This window comes from Vidua macroura, chromosome 4 (genome assembly GCF_024509145.1).
Source record: "Vidua macroura isolate BioBank_ID:100142 chromosome 4, ASM2450914v1, whole genome shotgun sequence".
Taxonomy (NCBI): domain Eukaryota; kingdom Metazoa; phylum Chordata; class Aves; order Passeriformes; family Viduidae; genus Vidua; species Vidua macroura.
In genome coordinates this window covers 72,045,722-72,073,531 of record NC_071574.1, presented here as the reverse complement: position 1 = coordinate 72,073,531, position 27,810 = coordinate 72,045,722, and the positions used below count along the sequence as shown (strand labels likewise).

The 27,810-nt window shown below is 45.6% G+C and overlaps 1 protein-coding gene across 1 annotated transcript in view; it reads left to right on the top strand.

Annotated features, from left to right (window-relative positions):
• ZNF638 (zinc finger protein 638) overlaps positions 1 to 27,810 on the top strand; it is a 50,690-nt gene that overhangs the window by 9,769 nt on the left and 13,111 nt on the right. The window contains exons 4-14 of the mRNA XM_053976689.1: positions 1,339 to 1,435; positions 1,565 to 1,646; positions 6,548 to 6,897; positions 10,480 to 10,626; positions 11,583 to 11,699; positions 16,169 to 16,227; positions 16,364 to 16,401; positions 20,733 to 20,798; positions 22,209 to 22,355; positions 23,946 to 24,016; positions 27,110 to 27,247. Coding sequence (XP_053832664.1) covers positions 1,339 to 1,435; positions 1,565 to 1,646; positions 6,548 to 6,897; positions 10,480 to 10,626; positions 11,583 to 11,699; positions 16,169 to 16,227; positions 16,364 to 16,401; positions 20,733 to 20,798; positions 22,209 to 22,355; positions 23,946 to 24,016; positions 27,110 to 27,247 — 1,312 coding nt within the window. The remainder of the gene's footprint in view (positions 1 to 1,338; positions 1,436 to 1,564; positions 1,647 to 6,547; positions 6,898 to 10,479; positions 10,627 to 11,582; positions 11,700 to 16,168; positions 16,228 to 16,363; positions 16,402 to 20,732; positions 20,799 to 22,208; positions 22,356 to 23,945; positions 24,017 to 27,109; positions 27,248 to 27,810) is intronic.

Sequence of the window (27,810 nt, the reverse complement as noted above, 5' to 3'; positions counted from 1 at the left end):
CTCATGTCTCCCTTTTCTCAAATTTCCCTTTTTCCCAAATTCTCTTTTCCCCAAATCCCCATTTCCCCCAGTCCCACATTCCCTTTCCCAATCCCATATCCCCAATCCCATATCCCCTTTCCCAATCCCATATTCCCCTTTTCCCCCAATCCCAATCCCCATTCCCAATCCCTTATTCCCCATTTCCCCCAATCCCTATCCCTATCCTTTTCCCTGTTCCAATCCACATTTCCCCCAGTTCCAATCCCCTTTCCCAATCCTAAATCCCCTTTCCCAATCCTAAATCCCCTTTTCCAATCCCAATCCCCTTTTCCAATCCCAAATCCCCTTTCCCAATCCCAATTCCCTTTCCCAATCCCAATTCCTTTCTCAGTCCCATATCCCCAATCCCAACCCCCTTTCCCAATCCCATATCCCCATTTCCCCCAATCCAAATCCGCTTTCCCAATCCCATATCCCCTTTCCCTTTCCCAGTCCCATATCCCCATTTCCCCCAATCCCAATCCCCTTGCCTAATCCCAAATCCCCTTTCCCAATCCCATTTCCCCTTTCCCAATCCCATATCCCATATCCCCAATCCCATATCCCATATCTCCAGTCCCATATCCCCAATCCCCTATCCCCTTTCCCAATCCCCTTTCCCAATCCCATATCCCATTTCCCCCAGTTCCAATTCCCTTTCCCAATCCCAAATCCCCTTTCCCAATCCCAATTCCCTTTCCCAATCCCGTATCCCCTTTTGCTATCCCATATCCCATTTCCCCCAGTTCCAATCCCCTTTCCCAATCCCATATCCCCAATCCCATATCCCATATCTCCAGTCCCATATCCCCAATCCCATTTCCCCTTTCCCAATCCCCTTTCCCAATCCCATATCCCATATCCCCTTTCCCAATCCCATATTTTCAGTCCCATATCCCCAATCCCATATCCCCAATCCCATTTCCCCTTTCCCAATCCCCTTTCCCAGTCCCATATCCCCAATCCCATATCCCATATCTCCAGTCCCATATCCCCAATCCCATTTCCCCTTTCCCAGTCCCCTTTCCCAATCCCATATTTTCAGTCCCATATCCCCAATCCCATATCCCCAATCCCATTTCCCCTTTCCCAATCCCATATTCCCAATCCCATATCCCCTTTCCCAATCCCCTTTCCCAATCCACTTTCCCAATCCCATATCCCCAATCCCATTTCCCCTTTCCCAATCCCCTTTCCCAATCCCATATCCCCATTTCCCCCTTTCCCAACCCCACAATCATCCCAATCCGCTCTCCCTTCCCGCCGTTCCCGTCCCGCTCTCACGCCGTGTCTCTCCGTCTCTCCCGGTTCCCGCAGGCACGCCGCGGAGCGCAAGGAGAACCGCACGCCGCGCCGCCGCTCGGCCTCGTGCAGCCCCGGCCGCTCCCCGTCCCGCCGCCGCTGCCGCGGCCCCGCGGGCCCCGCGCGCCGCCGCCGCTCGCGCTCGCGCAGCCCCGGCCGGGCGCGGCGGCCGCGCTCCCGCAGCCCGCGGCACCCGCAGCGGCCCCGCAGCCGCTCCCGCAGCCGCTCCCGCTCCCCGCAGCGGCCCCGCGGCGCCCTCAGAGGCAGCCCCAGGCCCCGGAGATCGCCCGGCACCGCCCGCCGGCCCGGCCGCGCCGCCGAAGGTCAGGGGCACCGCGGCGGGAATTCCGGGAGGGAGCGGTGCCCTGGGGAACCTCGGGAGTGCTCGGAGGGATTCCCGGCGGGAATTCCGGGAGGGAGCGGTGCCCTGGGGAACCTCGGGAGTGCTCAGAGCGAGTCCCGGTGGGAATTCCGGGAGGGAGCGATGCCCTGGGGAACCTCGGGAGTGCTCAGAGCGATTCCCGGCGGGAATTCCGGGAGGGAGCGATTCCCTGGGGAACCTCGGGAGTGCTCGGAGGGATTCCCGGTGGGAATTCCGGGAGGGAGCGATTCCCAGGGGAATCTCGGGAATGCTCAGGGTGAGTCCCGAGGGGAACTCTGGGAGTGCTCGGAGCGAATCCCGGCAGGAATTCCGAATCCCAGCGGGAACACCCAGAGCGCTCAGGGCCAGTCCCGAGGGGACTCCGGCAGTGCACGGGGCGATTCCCGGCGGGAATTCTGAGTCCCGGCGGGAACTCTGGGAATGCTCAGAGTGATTCCCGGTGGGAATTCCGGGAGGGAGCGATGCCCAGGGGAACCTCGGGAGTGCTCGGAGCGATTCCCGGTGGGAATTCTGGGAGCGCTCAGAATGATCCCGACAGGAATTCCGGGAGGGAGCGATTCCCAAAGGGAACCTCGGGAATGCTCAGGGCAAGTCCCAAGGGGAATTCCAGGAGTGCTCGGAGCAATTCCTGGCGGGAACTCCAAGTCCCGGCAGGAACTCCGGGAATGCTCAGAGCGATTCCCGACGGGAATTCCAGGAGTGCTCAGAGCGAGTCCCAAGGGGAATTCTGGGAGGGAGCAATTCCCAAAGGGAACCTCGGGAGTGCTCAGGGCGATTCCTGGTGGGAATTCCATGAGTGCTTGGAGCAATTCCTGAGAGGAATTCCAGGAGCAATTCCCGGTGGGAATTCCAGGAGTGCTTGGAGCAATTCCTGAGAGGAATTCCAGGAGCAATTCCTGTTGGGAATTCCAGGAGTGCTCGGAGAGATACCCAAAGGGAACCTCGAGAGTGCTCAGGGTGATTCCAGTGGGAATTCTGAGAGTTCCGGGAATGCTCAGGGCAATTCCTGATAGGAATTCCAGGAATGTTCAGTCCGAGTCCCAAAGGGAACTTTGGGAATGCTCAGAGCGATTCCCGGTGGGAATTTCAGGAATTCAGGGAAATTCCCAAAGGTTTCTTCACCCCCAAGTGGGAGTTTTGGGAATTCAGGGGGATTCCCAATCAAAATTTTGGGATCAGAATTCCCAATCGGAATTTTGGGAATGTTCGGTGTCATTCCCAAAGGTTTTTGTCACCCCCAAAGGGAATTTTGGGAATGCTCAATGCAATTCCCAATGGGAATTTTGGGAATTCAGGAGGATTCCCAAAGTTTCCTTCACCCCCAAAGGGAATTTTGGGAATGTTCTGTGGAATTCCCAAAGTTTTCTTCACCCCAATGGGAATTTTGGGAATTCATTGGGATTCACAACGGTTTTTTCATCCCTAACGGGAATTTTGGGAATGTTCACTGCAATTCCCAAAGATTTTTTCACTCCCGATGGGAATTTTGGGAATTCAGGACGATTCCCAATGGGAATTTTGGGAACTCAAGGGGATCCCCAAAGTTTTTTCCACCTCAATGGAAATTTTGGGAATGTTCAGTGGAATTCCCAAAGTTTTTTTTTTCCTCCCTGATGAGAATTTTGGAATTCAGTGAGATTCCAAAGTTTATTTTTAATCCTCACTGGGAATTTTGGGAATTCCCTGGGATTTTTGATGGGAATTTTGGGAATTCCCTGGGATTTTTGATGGGAATTTTGGGAATGCTCAGTGGAATTCCCGATGGTTTTTCCACCCCCAATGGGAATTTTGGGATTCCCAGGATTTTTTTAGGGATAAATCTCAATAATTTGGGAATTCTCTGACCAATAACCGCCCTGTGGGTTCTCCGCAGCCGTGCAGCAGCTGGGCGTTAATTAAGGACTAATTAAGGACTAATTAAGGACTAATTAAAGCAGCCCAGGAAGGCTCCCAGCCCGTAAGTACTGCGGGGTCAGAGAGGAGCAGAGTCCCAAAGAATTCCCAGAAAATTCCCAAAAAATTCCCAAAACTTCTTAAAAATTCCACAAAAAATCCCTTTTTTTTTTTCCCAAAAATTCCCATTTTTCTCCCAAAATTAAAAAAAAATTAATATCAAAATTCCAAAAAAAATTCCCACTTCCCCCCCCCAAATTTCCAATTGTTTCTCCCAAAATTGCAAAAAAAAAAATTTCAAAAAAATTCCCAAAAAATTCCCATTTCCCCCCCAAAATTCCCATTTTTTCCCCAAAAAATTCCCATTTTTTCTCCCAAAATTCCCCCCAAGAATTCCCATTTCCCCCCAAAATTCCCATTTTCCCTCAAAATTCCCAGTAATTCCCCCAAAATTCCCATTTGCCCCCCCAAAATTCCCATTTTTTCCCTCAAAATTCCCATTTCCCCCCAAAATCCCCATTTCCCCAAATCCCCATTCCCCAATCCCATTCCCCAATCCCCATTTTCCCCCCAAATCCCCATTTTCCCCCATTCCCCAATCCCATTCCCCAATCCCATTCCCCCCAAATCCCCATTTTCCCCCAATCCCATTCCCCAATCCCATTCCCAAATACCCATTCCCCCAATCCCCATTCCCCATTCCCCAATCCCATTCCCCAATCCCAATCCCCAATCCCATTCCCCCAATCCCATTCCCCAATCCCATTTTCCCCAAATCCCCATTTCCCCATTCCCCAATCCCATTCCCCAATCCCAGTCCCCAATCCCCATTTTCCCCAATCCCATTCCCAAATCCCCATTTCTTCCCCAATCCCATTCCCCAATCCCATTTCCCCAATCCCATTCCTCAATCCCCATTTTCCCCAATCCCATTTCCCCATTCCCCATTTCCCCCAATCCCATTTCCCCAATCCCATTTCCCCATTTTCCCCAATCCCATTTCCCCATTCCCCATTTCCCCCAATCCCATTTCCCCAATCCCATTTCCCCATTTTCCCCAATCCCATTCCCCAATCCCATTCCCCAATCCCCAATCCCAATCCCCAATCCCAATCCCCAATCCCATTCCCCAATCCCATTCCCCAATCCCGTTCCCCAATCCCGTTCCCCATTCCCATTCCCCAATCCCAATCCCCAATCCCATTCCCCAATCCCATTCCCCAATCCCATTTTCCCCCAATCCCAATCCCATTTCCCCATTCCCCAATCCCAATCCCCAATCCCATTCCCCAATCCCATTCCCCAATCCCATTTCCCCATTCCCCAATCCCATTTCCCCATTCCCCAATCCCCATTTTCCGCCAATCCCATTTCCCCATTCCCCAATCCCATTTTCCCCAATCCCATTTCCCAATCCCATTTCCCCATTCCTCAATCCCATTCCCCAATTCCATTTCCCCAATCCCCAATCCCCATTTCCCCCAAATCCCCATTTTCCCCCCAAATTCCCCATTTTCCCCCAATCCCATTCCCCAATTCCATGTCCCCAATCCCATTCTTCAATCCCATTCCCAAATACCCAATCCCCCAATCCCCCAATCCCCATTCCCCATTCCCATTCCCCAATCCCATTCCCCAATCCCATTTCCCCATTCCCCAATCCCATTCCCTATTCCCCAATCCCATTCCCCAATCCCATTTTCCCCAAATCCCCATTCCCCAATCCCATTTCCCAATCCCATTTCCCAATCCCATTTCCCAATCCCATTCCCCAATCCCCATTTTCCCCCAAATCCCCATTTTTTCCCCCAATCCCATTCCCCAATCCCATTCCCCAATCCCATTTCCCAATCCCATTCCCCATTCCCCATTTCCCCCAATCCCATTCCCCAATCCCATTCCCCAATGCCATTTCCCCCAATCCCATTCCCCAATCCCATTCCCCATTCCCCAATCCCATTTTCCCCAATCCCATTCCCCAATCCCATTTCCCCAATCCCCAATCCCATTTTCCCCAATCCCATTCCCCAATGCCATTTTCCCCAATCCCATTCCCCAATCCCATTCCCATATCCCCATTTTCCCCCATTCCCCAATCCCATATCCCCATTCCCCAGTCCCATTCCCCAATCCCATTTTCCCCCAATCCCAATCCCCAATCCCATTTCCCCCAATCCCATTCCCCAATCCCATTCCCCAATCCCATTTTCCCCAATCCCATTTTCCCCAATCCCAATCCCATATCCCCAATCCCATTTCCTCCAATCCCAATCCCATTTTCCCCCAATCCCATTCCCCAATCCCATTCCCATATCCCCAATCCCATTTTCCCCAATCCCATTTTCCTCCAATCCCAATCCCATTCCCCAATCCCATATCCCCAATCCCATTTCCCCCAATCCCATTTCCCCATTCCCCAATCCCATTCCCCAATCCCATTCCCCAATCCCATTCCCCAATCCCCAATCCCATTTTCCCCCAATCCCATTCCCATATCCCCAATCCCATTTCCCCCAATCCCATTTCCCCCAATCCCAATCCCAATCCCCAATCCCATTCCCCAATCCCCAATCCCATTTCCCCCAATCCCATTTCCCCCAATCCCAATCCCAATCCCCAATCCCATTCCCCAATCCCCAATCCCATTCCCCAATCCCATTCCCCAGTCCCCAATCCCATATCCCCAATCCCAATCCCAATCCCAATCCCCAATCCCATTCCCCAATCCCCAATCCCATTCCCCAATCCCATTCCCCAGTCCCCAATCCCATATCCCCAATCCCAATCCCAATCCCATATCCCCATTCCCATTCCCCAATCCCAATCCCCAATCCCATTCCCCAATCCCATATCCCCAATCCCAATCCCCATTCCCATATCCCCATTCCCATTCCCATTCCCATATCCCCATTCCCATTCCCCATTCCCAGTGTCCCGCTCTCCCCGCAGGCCGGGCCGCTCTCGAGGCCGTGGTTCGCTCGCTCGGGCCGCGCTTCCTGGCCGAGTTCCAGCGGCAGCGCGGCCTGCAGGGGGCGCTGCAGGAGCCGCCGCCCGCCAGGGGCGCCCCGAACCCCAAAAAAACCCCAAAAGCGGCGCCGCGGGACGGAGCCCCCGAGAGCCCCGCCAACCCCAAAAAAACCCCAAAAGCGGCCTCAAAGGATGGAGCGCCCGAGAGCCCCGCCAACCCTAAAAAAACCCCGAAAGCGGCGACAAAGGACGGAGCCCCCGAGAGCCCCGGGGGGACCCCAAAAATGGAGCGGGGCGAGGAGCAGCCCGGGAAGAGCCAGCCCTACAACAGGGTGGGTTTGGGGTTTTGGGGGATGTTTGGGGAGTTTTGGGGGTTTGGGGGGTTTTGGGGTTTCTGGGGTTTCAGGGATTCCTGGGGTTTGTGGGGTTTTGGGGTTCTGGGGTTTCAGGGATTCCTGGGGTTTGGGATTCCTGGGGTTTGTGGGGTTTTGGGGTTCTGGGGTTTGTGGGGATTCCTGGGGTTTGGGATTCCTGGGGTTTGTGGGGTTTTGGGGAATCCCTGGGGTTTGTAGGGTTTGGGAATTCCTGGGGTTTTGGGGTTCTGGGGTTTAGGGGAATTCCTGGGGTTTGCAGGATTTGGGAATTCCTGGGGTTTGTGGGGTTTTGGGGTTCTGGGGTTTGTGGGGTTTTGGGGAATCCCTGGGGTTTGTAGGGTTTGGGAATTCCTGGGGTTTTGGGATTCTGGGGTTTGAGGATTCCTGGGGTTTGAGGGGTTTGGAATTCTGGGTTTTGAGGGAATTCCTGGGGTTTGTGGGGTTTTGGGGTTCTGGGGTTTGGGGGAATTCTTGGGGATTTTGGGGTTTGGGGTTGTGAGGTTTCAGGAATTCCTGGGGTTTGGGATTCCTGGGGTTTGGGGGAATTCCTGGGGTTTTGGGGTTCTGAGGTTTCAGGAATTCCTGGGGTTTGGGATTCCTGGGGTTTGGGGGAATTCCTGGGGTTTTGGGGTTCTGGGGTTTCAGGGATTCCTGGGGTTTGTAGGGTTTGGGAATTCCTGGGGTTTGACAAATTCCTGGGGTTTCTGGGGTTTTGGGGAGTTGCTGGGATTGGGGGAATTCCTGGGGTTTGTAGGGTTTGGGAATTTGTGGGGTTTGTGGGATTTTGGGGTTCTGGGGTTTGGGGGAATTCCTGGGGTTTGTAGGGTTTGGGAATTTCTGGTGTTTGTAGGGTTTGGGAATTTGTGGGGTTTGTGGGATTTTGGGGTTCTGGGGTTTGTGGGGATTCCTGGGGTTTGTGGGGTTTGGGAATTTCTGGGATTTGACGAATTTCTGGGGTTTGAGGGGAATTCCTGGGGTTTGTGGGGTTTTGGGGTTCTGGGGTTTTGGGGATTCCTGGGGTTTGGGATTCCTGGGATTTGCAGGATTTGGGAATTTCTGGGGTTTGACAAATTCCTGGGATTTTTGGGGTTTTGGGGTTCTGGGGTTTCAGGAATTCCTGGGGTTTGGGGTTTCTGGGGTTTGGTGGATTTGGGTATTGCTGCGTTTTTTGGGAATTTGTGGGGTTTGGGGAATTCTGGGGTTTTAATGGGAATTCTGGTGAGAAAAAGCCCAGAATTCCCGGGTTTTTGGGAATTCTCTGTTTTTGCAGCTGCTCATTCCCAGATTTTGGGGATTTTTGGGAATTCTTGGCTGACTCCGGGTTTTTGGGATTTCTGGGAATTCTCGGCTGACTCCCGGATTTTGGGATTTTTGGGAATGTTGGGCTGACTCCGGGTTTTGGGATCCTTGGGAATGCTGGGCTGACTCCCGGATTTGTGGATTTTTGGGAATGTTGGGCTGACTCCGGGTTTTGGGGATTTCTGGGCTGACTCCGGGTTTTGGGATTTTTGGGAATGCTGGGCTGATTCCCAGATTTTGGGGATTTCTGGGAATTCTTGGCTGACTCCCGGGTTTTTGGGAATTCTGGGCTGACTCTGGGTTTTTGGGAATCCTCGCTGACTCCCGGATTTTTGGGAATTCTGGGAATGCTGGTCTGACTCCGGATTTTGGGAATTCTGGGAATTCTGGGCTGACTCTGGGTTTTTGGGATCTTTGGGAATGCTGGGCTGACTCCGGATTTTGGGAATTGTGGGAATGCTGGGCTGACTGCGGGTTTTGGGAATGCTGGGAATGCTGGGCTGACTCCGGATTTTGGGAATTGTGGGAATGCTGGGCTGACTGCGGGTTTTGGGAATTGTGGGAATGCTGGGCTGACTCCCGGGTTTTGGGAATTGTGGGAATGCTGGGCTGACTGCGGGTTTTGGGATCTCTGGGAATGCTGGGCTGACTGCGGGTTCTGGGATCTCTGGGAATGCTGGGCTGACTGCGGGTTTTGGGAATTGTGGGAATGCTGGGCTGACTGCGGGTTTTGGGAATGCTGGGAATGCTGGGCTGACTGCGGGTTTTGGGAATTGTGGGAATGCTGGGCTGACTGCGGGTTTTGGGATCTCTGGGAATGCTGGTCTGACTGCGGATTTTGGGAATTGTGGGAATGCTGGTCTGACTGCGGGTTTTGGGAATGCTGGGAATGCTGGGCTGACTGTGGGTTTTGGGAATGCTGGGAATGCTGGGCTGACTGCGGGTTTTGGGATCTTTGGGAATGCTGGGCTGACTGCGGGTTTTGGGAATTCTGGGAATGCTGGGCTGACTGCGGGTTTTGGGATCTCTGGGAATGCTGGGCTGACTGCGGGTTTGGGATCTCTGGGAATGCTGGGCTGACTGCGGATTTTGGGAATGCTGGGAATGCTGGGCTGACTGCGGGTTTTGGGAATTGTGGGAATGCTGGGCTGACTGCGGGTTTTGGGAATGCTGGGAATGCTGGTCTGACTGCGGATTTTGGGAATTGTGGGAATGCTGGTCTGACTGCGGGTTTTGGGAATGCTGGGAATGCTGGTCTGACTGCGGGTTTTGGGATCTCTGGGAATGCTGGGCTGACTGTGGATTTTGGGATCGCTGGGAATGCTGGGCTGACTGCGGGTTTTGGGAATTGTGGGAATGCTGGGCTGACTGCGGGTTTTGGGAATGCTGGGAATGCTGGTCTGACTGCGGGTTTTGGGATCTCTGGGAATGCTGGGCTGACTGCGGGTTTTTGGGATCTCTGGGAATGCTGGGCTGACTGCGGGTTTTGGGATCTCTGGGAATGCTGGGCTGACTGCGGGTTTTTGGGAATTCTGGGAATGCTGGGCTGACTGCGGGTTCTGGGATCTCTGGGAATGCTGGGCTGACTGCGGGTTTTGGGATCTCTGGGAATGCTGGGCTGACTGCGGGTTTTGGGATCTCTGGGAATGCTGGGCTGACTCCAGATTTTGGGATCTCTGGGAATGCTGGGCTGACTGCGGGTTTTGGGAATGCTGGGAATGCTGGGCTGACTGCGGGTTTTGGGATCTCTGGGAATGCTGGGCTGACTGCGGGTTTTGGGATCTCTGGGAATGCTGGGCTGACTGCGGGTTTTGGGAATGCTGGGAATGCTGGGCTGACTGCGGGTTTTGGGATCTCTGGGAATGCTGGGCTGACTGCGGGTTTTGGGAATTGTGGGAATGCTGGGCTGACTGCGGGTTTTGGGATCTCTGGGAATGCTGGGCTGACTGCGGGTTTTGGGATCTCTGGGAATGCTGGGCTGACTGCGGGTTTTGGGATCTCTGGGAATGCTGGGCTGACTCCCGGGTTCTGGGATCTCTGGGAATGCTGGGCTGACTGCGGGTTTTGGGATCTCTGGGAATGCTGGGCTGACTGCGGGTTTTTGGGAATGCTGGGCTGACTGCGGATTTTGGGATCTCTGGGAATGCTGGGCTGACTGCGGGTTTTTGGGAATGCTGGGCTGACTGCGGATTTTGGGATCTCTGGGAATGCTGGGCTGACTGCGGGTTCTGGGCCCGGCAGCTGCTGCGGGAGGAGCTGCTGAGCTGCGGGACCGTGCTGCAGCTCTCGGAGCTGCCGGATTCGGGATTTTCCGAGCAGGACATCAAGCGGCTGCTGCAGCCCTTCGGCAAGGTCAGCGACCTCATCGTGCTGCGCTCCCGCAACCAGGTCAGCGGCAGGGCTGGGAGCGGGAGTGGGGATGGGGATGGGGGAGTGTGGGAATGTGGGATGGGATTGGGAATGTGGGAATGGGGGAATTTGGGATTGGGGGAATGGGAATGGGGGAATGGGGGAATTTGGGATTGGGAATGGGAATGGGAATGGGGATGGGGATGTGGGATTGGGGATGTGAGATTGGGATTGGGAATTTGAGATTGGGATTGGGGATGTGGGATTGGGAATGGGAATGGGAATATGGGATTGGGGATGTGGGATTGGGATTGGGAATGGGATTGGGGATGTGGAAATGGGATTGGGGATGGGAATGGGATTGGGAATGGGGATGTGGGAATGGGAATGAGAGATTGGGAATGGGAATGGGGGATTGGGAATGGGAATGGGGGAATTTGGGATTGGGGATGTGGGATTGGGAATAGGGATGTGGGATTGGAATTGGGAATGGGGATGTGGGATTGGGATTGGGAATGTGGGATGTGGGATTGGGATTGGGGATTGGGGGATTGGGAATGTGGGATTGGGATTGGGAATGGGTTTGGGGATGTGGGATTGGGATTGGGAATGTGGGAATATGGGAATGGGGATGGGATTGGGGATGTGGGAATGGGATTGGGAATGTGGGAATGGGGATGGGAATGGGGATGGGAATGGGATTGGGGATGTGGGAATGGGGGAGTGGGAATGTGGGAATGGGATTGGGGATGGGGATGTGGGATTGGGGATGTGGGATTGGGATTGGGAATTTGGGATTGGGAATTTGGGACTGGGAATGGGGGATTGGGATTGGGAATGTGGGAATGCAGGAATGTTGGGAATGCTGGGAATGTTGGGAATACCGGGAACGTTGGGAATGCTGAGAATGCCGGGAATGCTGGGAATGCCGGGAATTGGGGAACGCTGGGAATGCCGGGAATGCCGGGAATTGGGGAATTTTGGGAATGCCGCAGGCCTACCTGGAGATGAACTACCGCGAGGCCGTGCTCGCTGCCGTCGCCTTCGCGGAGACGGCGCCGCTGCTGCTGAACGGGAAACGCGTCCGCGTCAGCGTGGCCGAGGGAGCGCAGGTCAGAGCCGGGAATTCCGGAGGGAATGCCATGGGAATTCTGAGCGGGACAGGGAATTCCACAGGGAATTCTAAGTGGGACAGGGAATTCCACAGGGAATTCTGAGCAGGAATTCTGAGAGGGAATCCCACAGGAATTCTGAGAGGGAATACCACGGGAATTCTGAGCGGGACAGGGAATTCCAGAGGGAATTCTGAGCGGGAATTCCAGAGGGAATCCCATGGGAATTCTGAGCAGGACAGGGAATTCCACAGGGAATTCTGAGTGGGAATTCTGAGAGGGAATCCCACGGGAATTCTGAGCGGGACAGGGAATTCCACAGGGAATTCTGAGTGGGAATTCTGAGAGGGAATCCCATGGGAATTCTGAGCGGGAATTCTGAGAGGGAATCACAGCGGGAATTCTGAGTGGAACAGGGAATTCCACTGAGAATTCTGAGCAGGAATTCCAGAGGGAATCCCATGGGAATTCTGAGCGGGAATTCTGAGAGGAAATCACAGCGGGAATTCTGAGTGGAACAGGGAATTCCACTGAGAATTCTGAGCAGGAATTCCAGAGGGAATCCCATGGGAATTCTGAGCGGGACAGGGAATTCCAGAGGGAATTCTGAGTGGGAATCACAGCAGGAATTCTGAGCAGGACATGGAATTCCACAGGGAATTCTGAGCAGGAATTCCAGAGAGAATTCCAGAGGGAATTCTGAGCGGGAATGCCATGGGAATTCTGAGCGGGACAGGGAATTCCAGAGGGAATTCTGAGCAGGAGAGAGAATTCCAGAGGGAATTCTGAGCAGCAATTCCGACCGGGAATTCTGACTGGGAGACAGAATTCCAGAGGGAATTCTGAGCAGGAATTCCAGCTGGGAATTCCAACCAGGAGCCGGAATTCCAGCCAGGAATTCTGACTGGGAGTTCTCAATGGCAGAGGGAATTCCAGCTGGGAATTCCGGTTGGGAATTCCAGTTGGAGAAAGAATTCCAGCTGGGAGAAGGAATTCCAATGGGAATTCCAGTGGGAGAGGGAATTCCAACTGGGAATTCCTGCTGGGAATTCCAATTGGGAGTAGGAATTCCAACCTGGGAATTCTGAGCAGGAATTCCAGCCGGGAATTCTGACTGGGAATTCCAATGGGAATTCCAGCGGGGAGAGGGAATTCCAGCCTGGAATTTGGGAATTCCGATTGGAATTTGGGAATTCCCCCCTGGAATTTGGGAATTCCCTCCTGGAATTTGGGAATTCCTCCTGGAATTTGGGAATTCCCTCCTGGAATTTGGGAATTCTTCCTGGAATTTGGGAATTCCTCCTGGAATTTGGGAATTCCGATTGGAATTTGGGAATTCCCCCCTGGAATTTGGGAATTCCCTCCTGGAATTTGGGAATTCCTCCTGGAATTTGGGAATTCCGATTGGAATTTGGGAATTCTTCCTGGAATTTGGGAATTCCCTCCTGGAATTTGGGAATTCCTCCTGGAATTTGGGAATTCCGATTGGAATTTGGGAATTCCCCCCTGGAATTTGGGAATTCCCTCCTGGAATTTGGGAATTCCTCCTGGAATTTGGGAATTCCCTCCTGGAATTTGGGAATTCTTCCTGGAATTTGGGAATTCCTCCTGGAATTTGGGAATTCCGATTGGAATTTGGGAATTCCCCCCTGGAATTTGGGAATTCCCTCCTGGAATTTGGGAATTCCTCCTGGAATTTGGGAATTCCGATTGGAATTTGAGAATTCTCCCCTGGAATTTGGGAATTCCCTCCTGGAATTTGGGAATTCCGATTGGAATTTGGGAATTCCGATTGGAATTTGGGAATTCCCTCCTGGAATTTGGGAATTCTCCCCTGGAATTTGGGAATTCCGATTGGAATTTGGGAATTCCTCCTGGAATTTGGGAATTCTTCCTGGAATTTGGGAATTCTTCCTGGAATTTGGGAATTCTGATTGGAATTTGGGAATTCCTCCTGGAATTTGGGAATTCTGATTGGAATTTGGGAATTCCCTCCTGGAATTTGGGAATTCCCTCCTGGAATTTGGGAATTCCTCCTGGAATTTGGGAATTCTGTCCTGGAATTTGGGAATTCTTCCTGGAATTTGGGAATTCCTCCTGGAATTTGGGAATTCTGATTGGAATTTGGGAATTCTGTCCTGGAATTTGGGAATTCCTTCTGGAATTTGGGAATTCTTCCTGGAATTTGGGAATTCCCTCCTGGAATTTGGGAATTCTGTCCTGGAATTTGGGAATTCCCTCCTGGAATTTGGGAATTCCGATTGGAATTTGGGAATTCTCCCCTGGAATTTGGGAATTCCCTGCTGGAATTTGGGAATTCCTCCTGGAATTTGGGAATTCTGATTGGAATTTGGGAATTCCCTCCTGGAATTTGGGAATTCCTCCTGGAATTTGGGAATTCCCTCCTGGAATTTGGGAATTCCGATTGGAATTTGGGAATTCTTCCTGGAATTTGGGAATTCCGATTGGAATTTGGGAATTCTCCCCTGGAATTTGGGAATTCCGATTGGAATTTGGGAATTCTGATTGGAATTTGGGAATTCTCCCCTGGAATTTGGGAATTCCTCCTGGAATTTGGGAATTCCGATTGGAATTTGGGAATTCCCTCCTGGAATTTGGGAATTCCGATTGGAATTTGGGAATTCCTCCTGGAATTTGGGAATTCTTCCTGGAATTTGGGAATTCTGATTGGAATTTGGGAATTCCTCCTGGAATTTGGGAATTCTGATTGGAATTTGGGAATTCCCTCCTGGAATTTGGGAATTCCCTCCTGGAATTTGGGAATTCCTCCTGGAATTTGGGAATTCTGTCCTGGAATTTGGGAATTCCTCCTGGAATTTGGGAATTCTGTCCTGGAATTTGGGAATTCTCCCCTGGAATTTGGGAATTCTCCCCTGGAATTTGGGAATTCCTCCTGGAATTTGGGAATTCTTCCTGGAATTTGGGAATTCCTCCTGGAATTTGGGAATTCTGTCCTGGAATTTGGGAATTATTAATTCTAATTTTTCCCATTACATAATTAATTCCCATTAATTATTTAAAGTTGAGGATCCCGTTCCTAATTAATTTCAATTATTAATTCTATTTTTTCCCATTAATTAATTCCCATTAATTCGTTAAAGTTAAGGATCCCATTCATAATTAAGATCACTTATTAATTAATTCCAATTAGTCCCATTAATTCATTAATTCCCATTAATTCATTAAAGGATCCATTCATAATGAATATCAATTATTAATTAATTCCAATTTTCCCCATTAGCTAATTAATTTTCATTATTTAATTAAAGTTGTGATCCCGTTCCTAATTAATGGCAATTATTAATTCCAATTTTCCATTAATTAATTCCCATTAATTCATTAAAGGATCCGTTCCTAATTAATGGCAATTATTAATTCTAATTTTTCCCATTAAATAATTAATTCCCATTAATTGATTAAAGTTAAGGATCCCGTTCCCAATTAATAACAATTATTAATTCAAATTTCCCTATTAATTAATTAATTCCCATTAATTGATTAAAGTTTAGAATCTCATTCTAATTAATATCAATTACTAATTCTAGTTTTTCCCATTAATTAATTGCCATTAATTCATTAAAGGACCCATTCCTAATTAATGGCAATTATTAATCAATTCCAATTTTTCCCATTAATTAATTCCCATTAATTACCTACAGCTAATGATCCATTGCTAATTACCATTGGTAATTAATCAATTCCAATTTTCCCCATTAATAATTACCTGCAACTAATGATCCATTGCTAATTACCATTAATGATTAATCAATTCTAATTTTCCCCGTTAATTAATCACCTAGAGCTAATGATGCATTGCTAATTACCATTGGTAATTAATCAATTCACATTTTCCCCATTAATTAATTCCTATTAGTCACCTACAGCTAATGATGCATTGCTAATTACCATTAATGATTAATCAATCCCAATTTTCCCCATTAATTAATCACCTACAGCTAATGATGCATTGCTAATTAGCATTGGTAATTAATAAATTCCAATTTTCCCCATTAATTAATCACCTAGAGCTAATGATCCATTGCTAATTACCATTAATGATTAATCAATTCTAATTTTCCCCATTAATTAATTACCTACAGCTAATGATCCATTGCTAATTACCATTAGTGATTAATTCCAATTTTCCCCATTAATTAGTTCCCATTAATCACCTACAGCTAATGATCCATTGCTAATTACCATTGGTAATTAATCAATTCCAATTTTCCCCATTAATTAGTTCCCATTAATCACCTACAGCTAATGATGCATTGCTAATTAGCATTAGTGATTAATCCCAGTTTTCCCCATTAATTAATCACCTACAGCTAATGATGCATAGCTAATTAGCATTAGTGATTAATCCCAATTTTCCCCCATTAATTAATCACCTACAGCTAATGATGCATAGCTAATTAGCATTGGTGATTAATTAATCCCGTTCCCAGGAGAGGAAGGCCGTGAGGAAACGACTCCTGACCCCCAAAAAGGCCCCACCCAGCACCAGGTAAGGCCCTCGTTAATTAACCCCGCTAATTACCCTCATTAGCGCCTGCTCAGGGGCTCCGCCCTGGGCCCCTCATTGGGGTTTATTAATTAAGAATTGCTAATTACATGGTAATTTTGGTGTTGTTCCCTGCCAGGAAAGTCGGCGGCGCCAGGAGCCCCAGGGCCCCGACGGGTGAGGCTGCGCTTCGTTAGCTAATTAACCACTGCGGCTAATTAACGCCCCGTGAACCCGCTTCGTTAATTGGAGCTGAATTGGATTTGAACAGGAAACCCTTGAGCTCCAAAGGATCTCCTTGCATTCCTGAGCTTAATTATTAATTAGTTCTTAATTAATTATTAATTAATGAATTATTGGCTTAATTAATTAATTTATTGGCTTAATTAAAGACTTTATTGGCTTAATTAATTCTAATTTAATTGGATTTGAACAGGAAATCGTTGAGCTCCAAATGATCTCCTTGCATTCCTGAGCTTAATTATTAATTAGTTCTTAATGAATTATTAATTAGTCAACCTAATGACTTGTTGGCTTAATTAATTAATTTATCGGCTTAATTAATTCTAATTTAATTGGATTTGAACAGGAAATCGTTGAGCTCCAAATGATCTCCTTGCATTCCTGAGCTCGTGTAATTATTAATTAGTTCTTAATGAATTATTAATTAATCTAATCAATTATTGGCTTAATTAAAGACTTTATTGGCTTAATTAATTAAAATTTAATTGGATTTGAACAGGAAATCGTTGAGCTTCAAATGATCTCCTTGCATTCCTGAGCTTAATTATTAATTTGTTCTTAATGAATTATTAATTAATGAATTATTGGCTTAATTAATGAATTTATTGGCTTAATTAAAGACTTTATTGGCTTAATTAATTCTATTTTAATTAGATTTGAATAGGAAATCATTGAGCTCCAAAGGATCTCCTTGCATTCCTGAGCTCATGTAATTATTAATTAGTTCTTAATGAATTATTGATTAATCTAATCAATTATTGGCTTAATTAAAGACTTTATTGGCTTAATTAATTAAAATTTAATTGGATTTGAACAGGAAATCGTTGAGCTCCAAATGATCTCCTTTCATTCCTGAGCTTAATTATTAATTAGTTCTTAATGAATTATTGATTAATCTAATGAATTGTTGGCTTAATTAATTAATTTATCGGCTTAATTAATTCTAATTTAATTGGATTTGAACAGGAAATCATTGAGCTCCAAAGGATCTCCTTTCATTCCTGAGCTTGTTTAATTATTAATTAATCCTTAATGAATTATTAATTAATCTAATGAATTATTGGCTTAATTAATTAATCTATTGGTTTAATTAAAGACTTTATTGGCTTAATTAATTCTAATTTAATTAGATTTGAATAGGAAATTATTGAGCTCCAAAGGATCTCCCTTCATTCCTGAGCTTGTTTAATTATTCATTAATTATTAATTCATTATTAATTACTCAATCCAATGAATTATTGCCTTCATTATGAATTCCTTGGCTTCATTAATTTTAATTTAATTGCATTTTAAAAGGAAATTATTGAGCTCCAAATGATTTTGTTTCATTCCTGAGCTTGTTTAATTATTAATTAATTATTACTTAATTATTAATTAGTCAACCCAATGAATTATTGGCTTAATTAATGAATTCCTTGGCTTAATTAATTAAAATTTAATTGGATTTTAACAGGGAATCATTGAGCTCCAAATTATTTCTTTTCATTCCTGAGCTCGTTTAATTATTAATTAATTATAATTAGTCAACTCAATGAATTATTGGCTTGATTAATTAATTTGTTGGCTTAATTAAAGAATGTTTTGGCTTAATTAATTAAAATTTAATTGGATTTTAACAGGAAATCATTGAGGTCCAAATGATCTCTTTTCATTCCTGAGCTTAATTATTATTAATGAATTAATAATTAATTATTAACTATTAATTAGTCAACCCAGTGAATTATTAATTAATTAATTGGCTTAATTAATTTTCTTTTTCTTAGCTTTTAATAGGAAATCATTGAGCTCCAAATGATCTCCTTGCATTCCTGAACTTGTTTAATTATTAATTACTTATTTGTTAATTATTAATTAATTATTAATTAACCCAGTGAATTGTTGGTTTCATTAATGAATTCATTGGCTTCATTAATTAATTTATTGGCTTAATTAATTTTAATTTCCTTGGCTTTTAATAGGAAATCTTTGCTTTCATTCATTAATTAACTCTTAATGACTCCGTTAATGAAACGAAGGCAATTCATTAATAATTCTCATTATTAATTAGCCTGATGGATTAATTAATTACTGGCTGCATTAATTTGCATTTCATTGGGGCTTTTAATGAGAAATTAATGGGTCCAAATCTTTGATTTCCTTTCATTCCTGAGCTCCTCCCACCAATTAATAATTAATTAGTTATTAATTATTATTATTATTTTATTATTTTTATTTTTTGTTTTTATTTATTTATCAATACTTTTTATTTATTTGCTTATTTTTTAATTTTTATTATTTTATTTATTCTTCTTATTATTAATCAGCTTAATTAATTAAATTAATTAATTAAAATTAATTAGTCAATTTTCCATTTTATTGGGTTTAATAGGAAAATTTTTGGGGATTCATTCAAATTAAAAATTCCACATTAATGAAAAATTAACATTAATTAAAAAATTAATATTAATTAAAATTGACATTAATTAAAAAATTAATATTAATTAAAACTGTGCCATTAATTAAAAAATTAATATTAATTAAAAATTGACATTAATTAAAAAATTGACATTAATTAAAAAATTGACTTTAATTAAAACTCTGCCATTAATTAAAAAATTAATATTAATTAAAAATTGACATTAATTAAAAAATTAACATTAATTAAAACTCTGCCATTAATTTCACTTCCAGCCTCATTTTCCCTCCCCAAAATTCCCAATTTTCCCCCAAATTTTCCTTTTTTTTTCCCAAAAATTCTTTTTTTTCCCCCAAAACCCAAAATCTTTTCCAACCCCAATTTTTCCCCACCGAAAAATCCAAATTTTTCCTCCATTTCCCCCCCAAAAATTCTTTTTTTTTTCCCCCAAAAATTCTCCATTTTCCCAAAAATTCTCTTTTTTTCCCCAAAATTCTCTTTTTTCTTCAAAAGTCTCTTTTTTTCCCCCAAATTTTTTTCCCAAAATTCTCAAATTTTCCCAAATTTCTTCTTTTTTCCCCGATTTTTTTCCCCCAAAATTCTTTTTTTTGCCCCAAAAATTCTCTTTTTTCCCCAAATTTTCTTTTTTTCCCAAAATTCTCAATTTTTTCCCAAAATTCTCTTTTTTTCCCCAAAAAATTCTCCATTTTCCCCCAAAATTCTCCCTTTTTTCCCCAAAATTCCTTTTTTTGCCCCAAAAATTCTCAGTTTTTTCCAAAATTCTCTTTTTTCCCCCAAAATTCTCTTTTTTCCCCCAAAATTCTCTTTTTTTCCCCAAAATTTCCTTATTTTCCCCAAAATTCTCCTTTTTTCCCCCAAAATTCTCTTTTTTTTTACCCTAAAAATTCTCAATTTTTCCCCAAAATTCTCTTTTTTTTCCCCAAAATTTTCTTTCTTTCCCAAAATTTTTTTTCCCAAAATTCTCCAGGAATTAATTCCAAGTTTGGAATTTTCCCCTAAAAAAAATCACAATAATTCCCCCAAATCCATTTTTTTTTCCCTAAAATTCATTTTTTTCCCCCAAAAACCCTTCAAAAATTCACTTTTTTTCCACTAAAAATCCAATTTTTCCCTTAAAATCCTCCTTTTTTTTTCTAGATTTTATTTAAATTTTGACTTTTTTACCCTCAAAAATCAGAATTTTTTTTTCCCCAAAAAAATTTTCTCAATTTTTCCAAAAATTCAACTTTTCCCCCAAAATCCTTCTCAAAAATCCCCTTTTTTCACCCCAAATTCCCTCAGATTTAATTGAAATTTTGGGATTTTTTACTCCAAAAATCTGAATTTTTTCATTCCAAAATCCCCTTTTTTAACCCAAATTTCCCTGAATTTAATTTAAATTTTGGGAATTTTTGCCTCTTAAAAAAATCAGATTTTTCCCCCAAAATCCTTCAAAAATTCACTTTTTTCCCTTAAAATCCTCCTTTTTTTTCTCTGGATTTTATTTCAATTTTGCCATTTTTACCCTCAAAAAATCCTCATTTTTCACCCCAAATTCCCTCAGATTTAATTGAAATGTTGGGATTTTTTACCACAAAAAATCTGATTTTTTTCATTCCAAAATCCCCCTTTTTCACCCCAAATTTCCCTCAGAATTAATTTAAATTTGGGGATTTTTTACCCTAAAATTTGATTTTTTCCTTCCAAAATCCCTTTTTTTTTACTCAAATTTCCCTGGATTTAATTGAAATTTTGGGATTTTTTACCTCTAAAAAAATCAATTTTTTTCCCCAAAATCCCTTTTTTTTTTTTGCTCCTATCTCTGGAATTTCTTGGATTTTTTGGGATTTTTATTTTTTTTTTTTTTTAGAAAAAAAGGAAAAAGTGAAGAAAATTCCAGGGGAGAAAAAAGTGAAGAAAACGTCGAGTGTGGGAGGTGAGGGGGAAATGGGGGAAAATGGGAAAAATTGGAGAAAAATTGGGAAAAAATGGGGAAAATTGGAAAAAAAAAGGGGAAAAATGGGGAAAAATGGGAAAAAATTTTGAAAAAAAAGGGAAAAAATGGGAAGGAAAATGGGGGGAAATGGGAAAAATGGAAAAAAGTGGGGGAAAAATGGGAGAAAATTGGAAAAATGGGGAAAATGGAAAAAATGGGAAAAATGGGGGAAAATATGGGGAAAATGGGGAAAAAAGGGAAAAAATGGAAAAAAAGGAGAAAAATGGGGAAAAATGGGAAAAAAATGGGGAAAAAATGGAAATAATGGGAAAATGGGGAAAAATGGGGAAGAAAAGGAAAAAAAGGGAAAATGGGAAAAATGGGGGAAAAATGAAAAAAATTGGGATAAAAATGGAAAAAAAGGGAAAAAAAGGGGAAACAAATGGGGAAAAATGGGAAAATGGGAGAAATAGGGAAAAAATGGGGAAAATGGGAGAAAAATGGGGAAAAATAGGGGGAAAATGGGGAAAAACGGGGAAAATGGGGAAAAATGGAAATAATGGGAAAAAAGGAAAAAATGGGAAGAAAAATGGGGGGAAAATGGGAAAAAATGGGGAAAAATGGGGAAAAAATGGGAAAAAAGGGAAAATGGGAAAAATGGAGAAAATGGGGAAAAATGGGGAAAAGGAAAAGATGGAAAAAAATGGGGAAAATGGGGAAAAATGGGGAAGAAAAGGGAAAATGGGAAAAATAGGGGACAATGGGAAAAAGATTGGCAAAAATGGGAAAACATGGGAAAAATGAAAAAAATTGGGGTAAAAATGGAAAAAAAGGGGAAAAAAAGGGAAACAAATGGGAAAAAATGGGAAAAATGGGGAAAAATGGGGAAAATGGGAAAAAATGGGGAAAAATGGAAATAATGGGAAAAATGGGAAAAAATGGGGAAAATGGGGGAAAATGGGGAAAATGAAAAAAATTGGGATAAAAATGGAAATAACGGGAAAATGGGGAAAAATGGGGAAAAATTGGGAAAAAATGGGGAAGAAAAGGGAAAAATAGGGAAAATGGGGAAAAATGGGGATAAAGGGGGAAAATGTGAAAAAAATGGGGAAAAAATGGGAAAAAAAAAGGGAAAATGGGATAAAATGGTAAAAAATGGAAAAAAAGGAAAAAATGGGAAAAAAAGGAGAAAAATGGGGGAAAATGGGAAAAAAATTGAAAAATGGGGAAAAAATGGGAAAAAATGGGAAAAATGGGGAAAAAAAACGTTGGGAAAATGGGAAAAAAAGTGGGAAAATGGTGAAAAATGGGGGAAAAAATTTGGGAAAATGGGAAAAAAAGTGGGAAAAAGGGGAAAAGTGGGAATTGGAGCAGCTGCAGCAGCTGCTGGGTTTTTTTTTTTCCCTGTAGGAAAATCAGCGGCCGAAGATTCCGGGCTGGAAATTCCGGGATCAGACCCCAAAAATTCCAACCCCAAAAATTCCAACCCCAAAAATTCCAACCCCAAAAGTTGCCCCGAGGTGGAGGAGGCCGGGAGAGCCCCCGAGGCAGGGCCAGGTAATTCCAGGAATTTGGGGAATTTTCCAGGGTTTGGGGGGATTTTTGTGGAGCTGGAGGGAAAAAAAAAAGGGGAAAAATGGAAAAAAAAAAACTTGGGAATTGGGGAAAAAAAAAGTGGGAGAATGGGGAAATAAAATGGGGATAGAGGTTGGGAAAATGGGAAAAAAATGGGAAAAAATTGGCAAAAAACTTGGGAAAATGGGAAAAAAACTTGGAAAAATGGGGGGAAATTGGCAAAAATGTTGAAAATGGGAAAAAAAACAGAAAATTGGAAAGAAAATGGGAAAAAGTTGGGAAAATGGAAAAAAATTGGCAAAAAGGATTTGGGAAAATTGGGGGAGAAAATGGGAAAAAAATTGGGAAAAATGGTAAAAAACTTGGAAAAATGTTGAAAAATCAGAAAATGGAAAAAATTGGCAAAAGGATTTGGGAAAATTGGGGGAGAAATTGGGAAAAAATTGGGAAAATGGAAAAAAAAGGGGAAATAAAATGGGGATAGAAGTTGGGAAAATGGGAAAAAAAAGTCAGAAAATGGAAAAGAAAATGGGAAAAAAAGTGGGGGAAATGAGGGGGAAAATTTGGGAAAAAAGTTGGGAAAATGGAAAAAAATTGGCAAAAAAATTTGGGAAAATTGGGGGAGAAATTGGGGGAAAAAATTGGGAAAATGGGGAAATAAAATGGGGATAGAAGTTGGGAAAATGGGAAAAAAAGAAAATTAAAAAATGGAAAAAGAAAATGGAAAATAAAGAATTGGGGAAAAGAGGAAAGAATGGGAAAAAATGGGAAAAATTGGCAAAAAAAATTGGAAAATGGGAAAAAAATGGAAAATTGAAAAGAAAATGGAAAAAAAAAGTTGAGGAAAAGGGAAAAAATTGGGAAAAAAATTTGGGAAAAAGGGGAAAAAGAAAATGGGAAAAAAAAGAGGAAATGGGAGAAAAACTTGGGAAAAAATGGGAAAATGGGAGAATAAAATTGGGAAAATGGGGGAAAATTGGGAAAAAAAAAAAGGGAAAATTTTGCTAAAATGGATTAAAAATTGGGAAAATGAGGGGGGAAATCCTCAGGAAAATGGGGGAAATTTGGGAAAAACCTTGGGGAAATGGGAAAAAAAAACTTGGGAAAAGGGGAAAGAAAAAAGGAAAAAAAAACTTGGGAAATGGGGAAAAAAATGGGAAAATGGGAATAAAAAATTGGGGAAATGGGATAAAAATGCTTTGGGAAATAGGGGGGAAGTCTTGAGAAAAATCTTGGGAAAATGGGAAAAAAAATTGGAAAAAATCAGGGAAAATGGGAAACAAAACCTTGGGGAAAATGGGGAAAAATTGGGAGAATGGGAATTTCAAAAATAGGAATAAAACAGGAGAAAATGGGGAAAAAAACTGGGAAAAATAAGAAAAAAATTGGGGAAAATGGGGAAAAAAGGGGGAAAATGGGAGAAAAATGAAAAAAATGGGGAAAAATTGGGAAAAAATGGAGGAAAAATGGGGAAAAAATGGGGAAAAATTGGGGAAAAATGGGGAAAATGTTGGGAAAAATGTTGGGGGAAAAGGGGATTGAAGGGAATTTGGGATTTGGGGAATTTTGTAGGGTCGAGCTGCTCCTTTTCCCCATTTTCAGAGCTTCCAGCGAGTGAGGAATCCACGGAGCCAGGAGGGAAGGTCAGCGGGATTTGGGGATTTTGGGGGGATTTGGGGATTTGGGATTTGGGAATTGTGGGATTTGGGAATTGTGGGGATTTGGGAACATTGGGAATTTCCCTGCTTTCCCAGTGATTCCCTACAGTCCCAACATCCAGCCCTTTTGGGATTGGGATTCCCTTTGGGATGAGAACAGTGAGATGTGGGATCGGGATTGGGATTGGGATTGGGATTGGGATTGGGGTGGGAATTTCCTTGGGGATGGGAACAGGAGCTCTGGGATCGGGATTGGGATTGGGATTCCCTTTGGGATGGGAATGGCGAGGTGTGGGATCAGGATTGGGATTGGGATGGGGATTCCCATTGGGAAGGGAACAGTGGGAACAGTGAGCTGTGGGATTGGGATTGGGATGGGGATCAGGATGGGGATTGGGATTCCCTTTGGAATGGGAACCGGGAGTTGTGGGATCGGGATCAGGATGAGGATTCGGGATAGGGATGGGGCTCAGGATGAGGATTTGGGATCAGGACCAGGATTTGGGATCAGGATGAGGATTTGGGATTGGGATGGAGCTCAGGATCAGGATTTGGGATGGGGATGTGGCTTAGGAGTGGGATTTGGGCTCAGGATTGGGATTCGGGCTCAGGATTGGGATTCGGGCTCAGGATTCGGGATGGGGATGGAGCTCAGGATGAGGATTTGGGCTCAGGATGAGGATTTGAGATCAGGATAAGGATTTGGATCGGGATCAGGATGAGGATTTGGGCTCAGGATTGGGGATCGGGATGGAGCTCAGGCTCAGGATTGGGGATGGGGCTCAGGATGAGGATTTGGGATTGGGATCAGGATGAGGATTTGAGTTCAGGATTTGGGACTGGGATTTGGATTGGGATTTGACCTCAGGATTTGGGATTTGAGCTCAGGATTTGGGATCGGGATCAGGATGGGGATCTGAGCTCAGGATTTGGGATTGGGATCAGGATGAGGATTGGGGATGGGGCTCAGGATGAGGATTTGGGCTTGGGATCAGGATGAGGATTGAGCTCAGGATTGGGATTGGGGCTCAGGATTTTGGCTCAGGATTTGGGCTCAGGATTGGGATTGGGGCTCAGGATTTGGGATTGGGATTTGAGCTCAGGATTGGGATTTGGGCTCAGGATTGGGATTTGAGCTCAGGATTTGGGATCGGGATCAGGATTGGGATTTGAGCTCAGGATTTGGGCTCGGGATCAGGATGAGGATTTGGGATGGGGCTCAGGATGAGGATTTGGGATGGGGCTCAGGATGAGGATTTGGGATCAGGATGGGGATCTGGGATCGGGATCAGGATGAGGATTTGGGATCAGGATGGGGATCCGGGATCAGGATGGGGATCTGGGATCAGGATGGGGATCTGGGATGGGGATCAGGATGGGGATCTGGGATCGGGATCAGGATGAGGATCTGGGATCAGGATGGGGATCTGGGATCGGGATCAGGATGAGGATCTGGGATCAGGATGGGGATCTGGGATCGGGATCAGGATGAGGATCCGGGATCAGGATGGGGATTTGGGATCGGGATCAGGATGGGGATCCGGGATCAGGATGAGGATTTGGGATCAGGATGAGGATTTGGGATCGGATCAGGATGAGGATCCGGGATCAGGATGAGGATCCGGGATCAGGATGGGGATTTGGGATCAGGATCAGGATGAGGATCCGGGATCAGGATGAGGATCCGGGATCAGGATGGTGATCTGGGATCGGGATCAGGATGAGGATTTGGGATCAGGATGGGGATCTGGGATGGGGCTCAGGATGAGGATTTGGGATCAGGATGGGGATCTGGGATGGGATCAGGATGGGGATCTGGGATCAGGATGGGGATCTGGGATCGGGATCAGGATGGGGATTTGGGATCAGGATGGGGATCTGGGATGGGGCTCAGGATGAGGATCTGGGATCAGGATGGGGATCTGGGATCGGGATCAGGATGGGGATCTGGGATCGGGATCAGGATGAGGATCCGGGATCAGGATGGGGATTTGGGATCAGGATGGGGATTTGGGATCAGGATGGGGATCTGGGATGGGGATCAGGATGGGATCTGGGATCAGGATGGGGATCTGGGATCAGGATGGGGATCGGGATCAGGATGGGGATCTGGGTTAGGGTTAGGGTTAGGGTTAGGGTTTCGGGATCAGGATGGTGATCTGGGATCGGATCAGGATGAGGATTTGGGATCAGGATGGGGATCTGGGATGGGGATCAGGATGGGGATTTGGGATCAGGATGGGATGTGGGATCCGGGATCAGGATGGGGATCTGGGATCGGATCAGGATGGGGATCCGGGATCAGGATGGGGATCTGGGATCGGGATCAGGATGGGGATCCGGGATCAGGATGGGGATCCGGGATCAGGATGGGGATCTGGGATCGGGATCAGGATGAGGATCCGGGATCAGGATGGGGATCTGGGATCGGGATCAGGATGGGGATTGGGATCAGGATGGGGATCCGGGGATCAGGATGGGGATCCGGGATCAGGATGAGGATCCGGGATCAGGATGAGGATCCGGGATCAGGATGGGGATCCGGGATCAGGATGGGGATCTGGGATCGGGATCAGGATGGGGATCCGGGATCAGGATGGGGATCTGGGATCGGGATCAGGATGGGGATCCGGGATCAGGATGGGGATCCGGGATCAGGATGAGGATCCGGGATCAGGATGGGGATCTGGGATCGGGATCAGGATGGGGATCCGGGATCAGGATGGGGATCTGGGATCCGGGATCAGGATGGGGATCTGGGATCCGGGATCAGGATGGGGATCCGGGATCAGGATGGGGATCTGGATCTGGGATCAGGATGGGGATCTGGGATCAGGATGGGGATCTGGGATCTGGGATCAGGATGGGATCTGGGATCGGGATCAGGATGAGGATTTGGGATCAGGATGGGGATCTGGGATCCGGGATCAGGATGGGGATCCGGGATCAGGATGGGGATCTGGGATCTGGGATCAGGATGGGGATCTGGGATCGGGATCAGGATGAGGATTTGGGATCAGGATGGGGATCTGGGATCCGGGATCAGGATGGGGATGTGGGCTGCCGTCCCCGGCGCAGGCCGGCTCCCCCGAGCCCAGCCGCGTGCTGCTGCTGTCCAACCTGCCGGCCAAGGGCTGCGGCCACCAGGACATCGCCGGCCTGGCCCGGCCCTTCGGGGGCCTGCGCGACCTCCTCGTGCTCTCCTCCCACAAAAAGGTACCGGGGACTGGGAATGGGTGGGATTGGGATTGGGATGGGGATTGGGATTGGCATTGGGATTGGGATAGGGGATTGGGATTGGGATGGGGATTGGGATGGGGATTGGATTGGGGTTGGGATTGGGATTGGCATTGGGATTGGCATTGGCATTGGCATTGGGATAGGGATGGGATTGGGATTCGGATTGGGATGGGGATGGGGATGGGGATTGGGGATTGGGATTGGGATTGGGATTGGGATTGGGATTGGATTGGATGGGATTGGGGATTGGGATTGGGATTGGGGTTGGGATTGGGGATTGGGATGGATTGGGGGATTGGGGATTGGGGATTTGGGGTTTTTTGGGATTTTCTGGGATTTTGGGGGGGGTTGGGATTTTTTGGGGATTTTTTGGGAATTTTCTGGGTTTTTGGGGAATTTTTGGGATTTTTTGGGGAATTTTTGGGGGAATTTTTTTGGGATTTTTTGGGAATTTTTTGGAGGATTTTCTGAGGTTTTTTGGGGTTTTAAATTTTTTTTCAGGATTTTCTGGGATTTTTTGGGGGATTTTTGGGATTTTT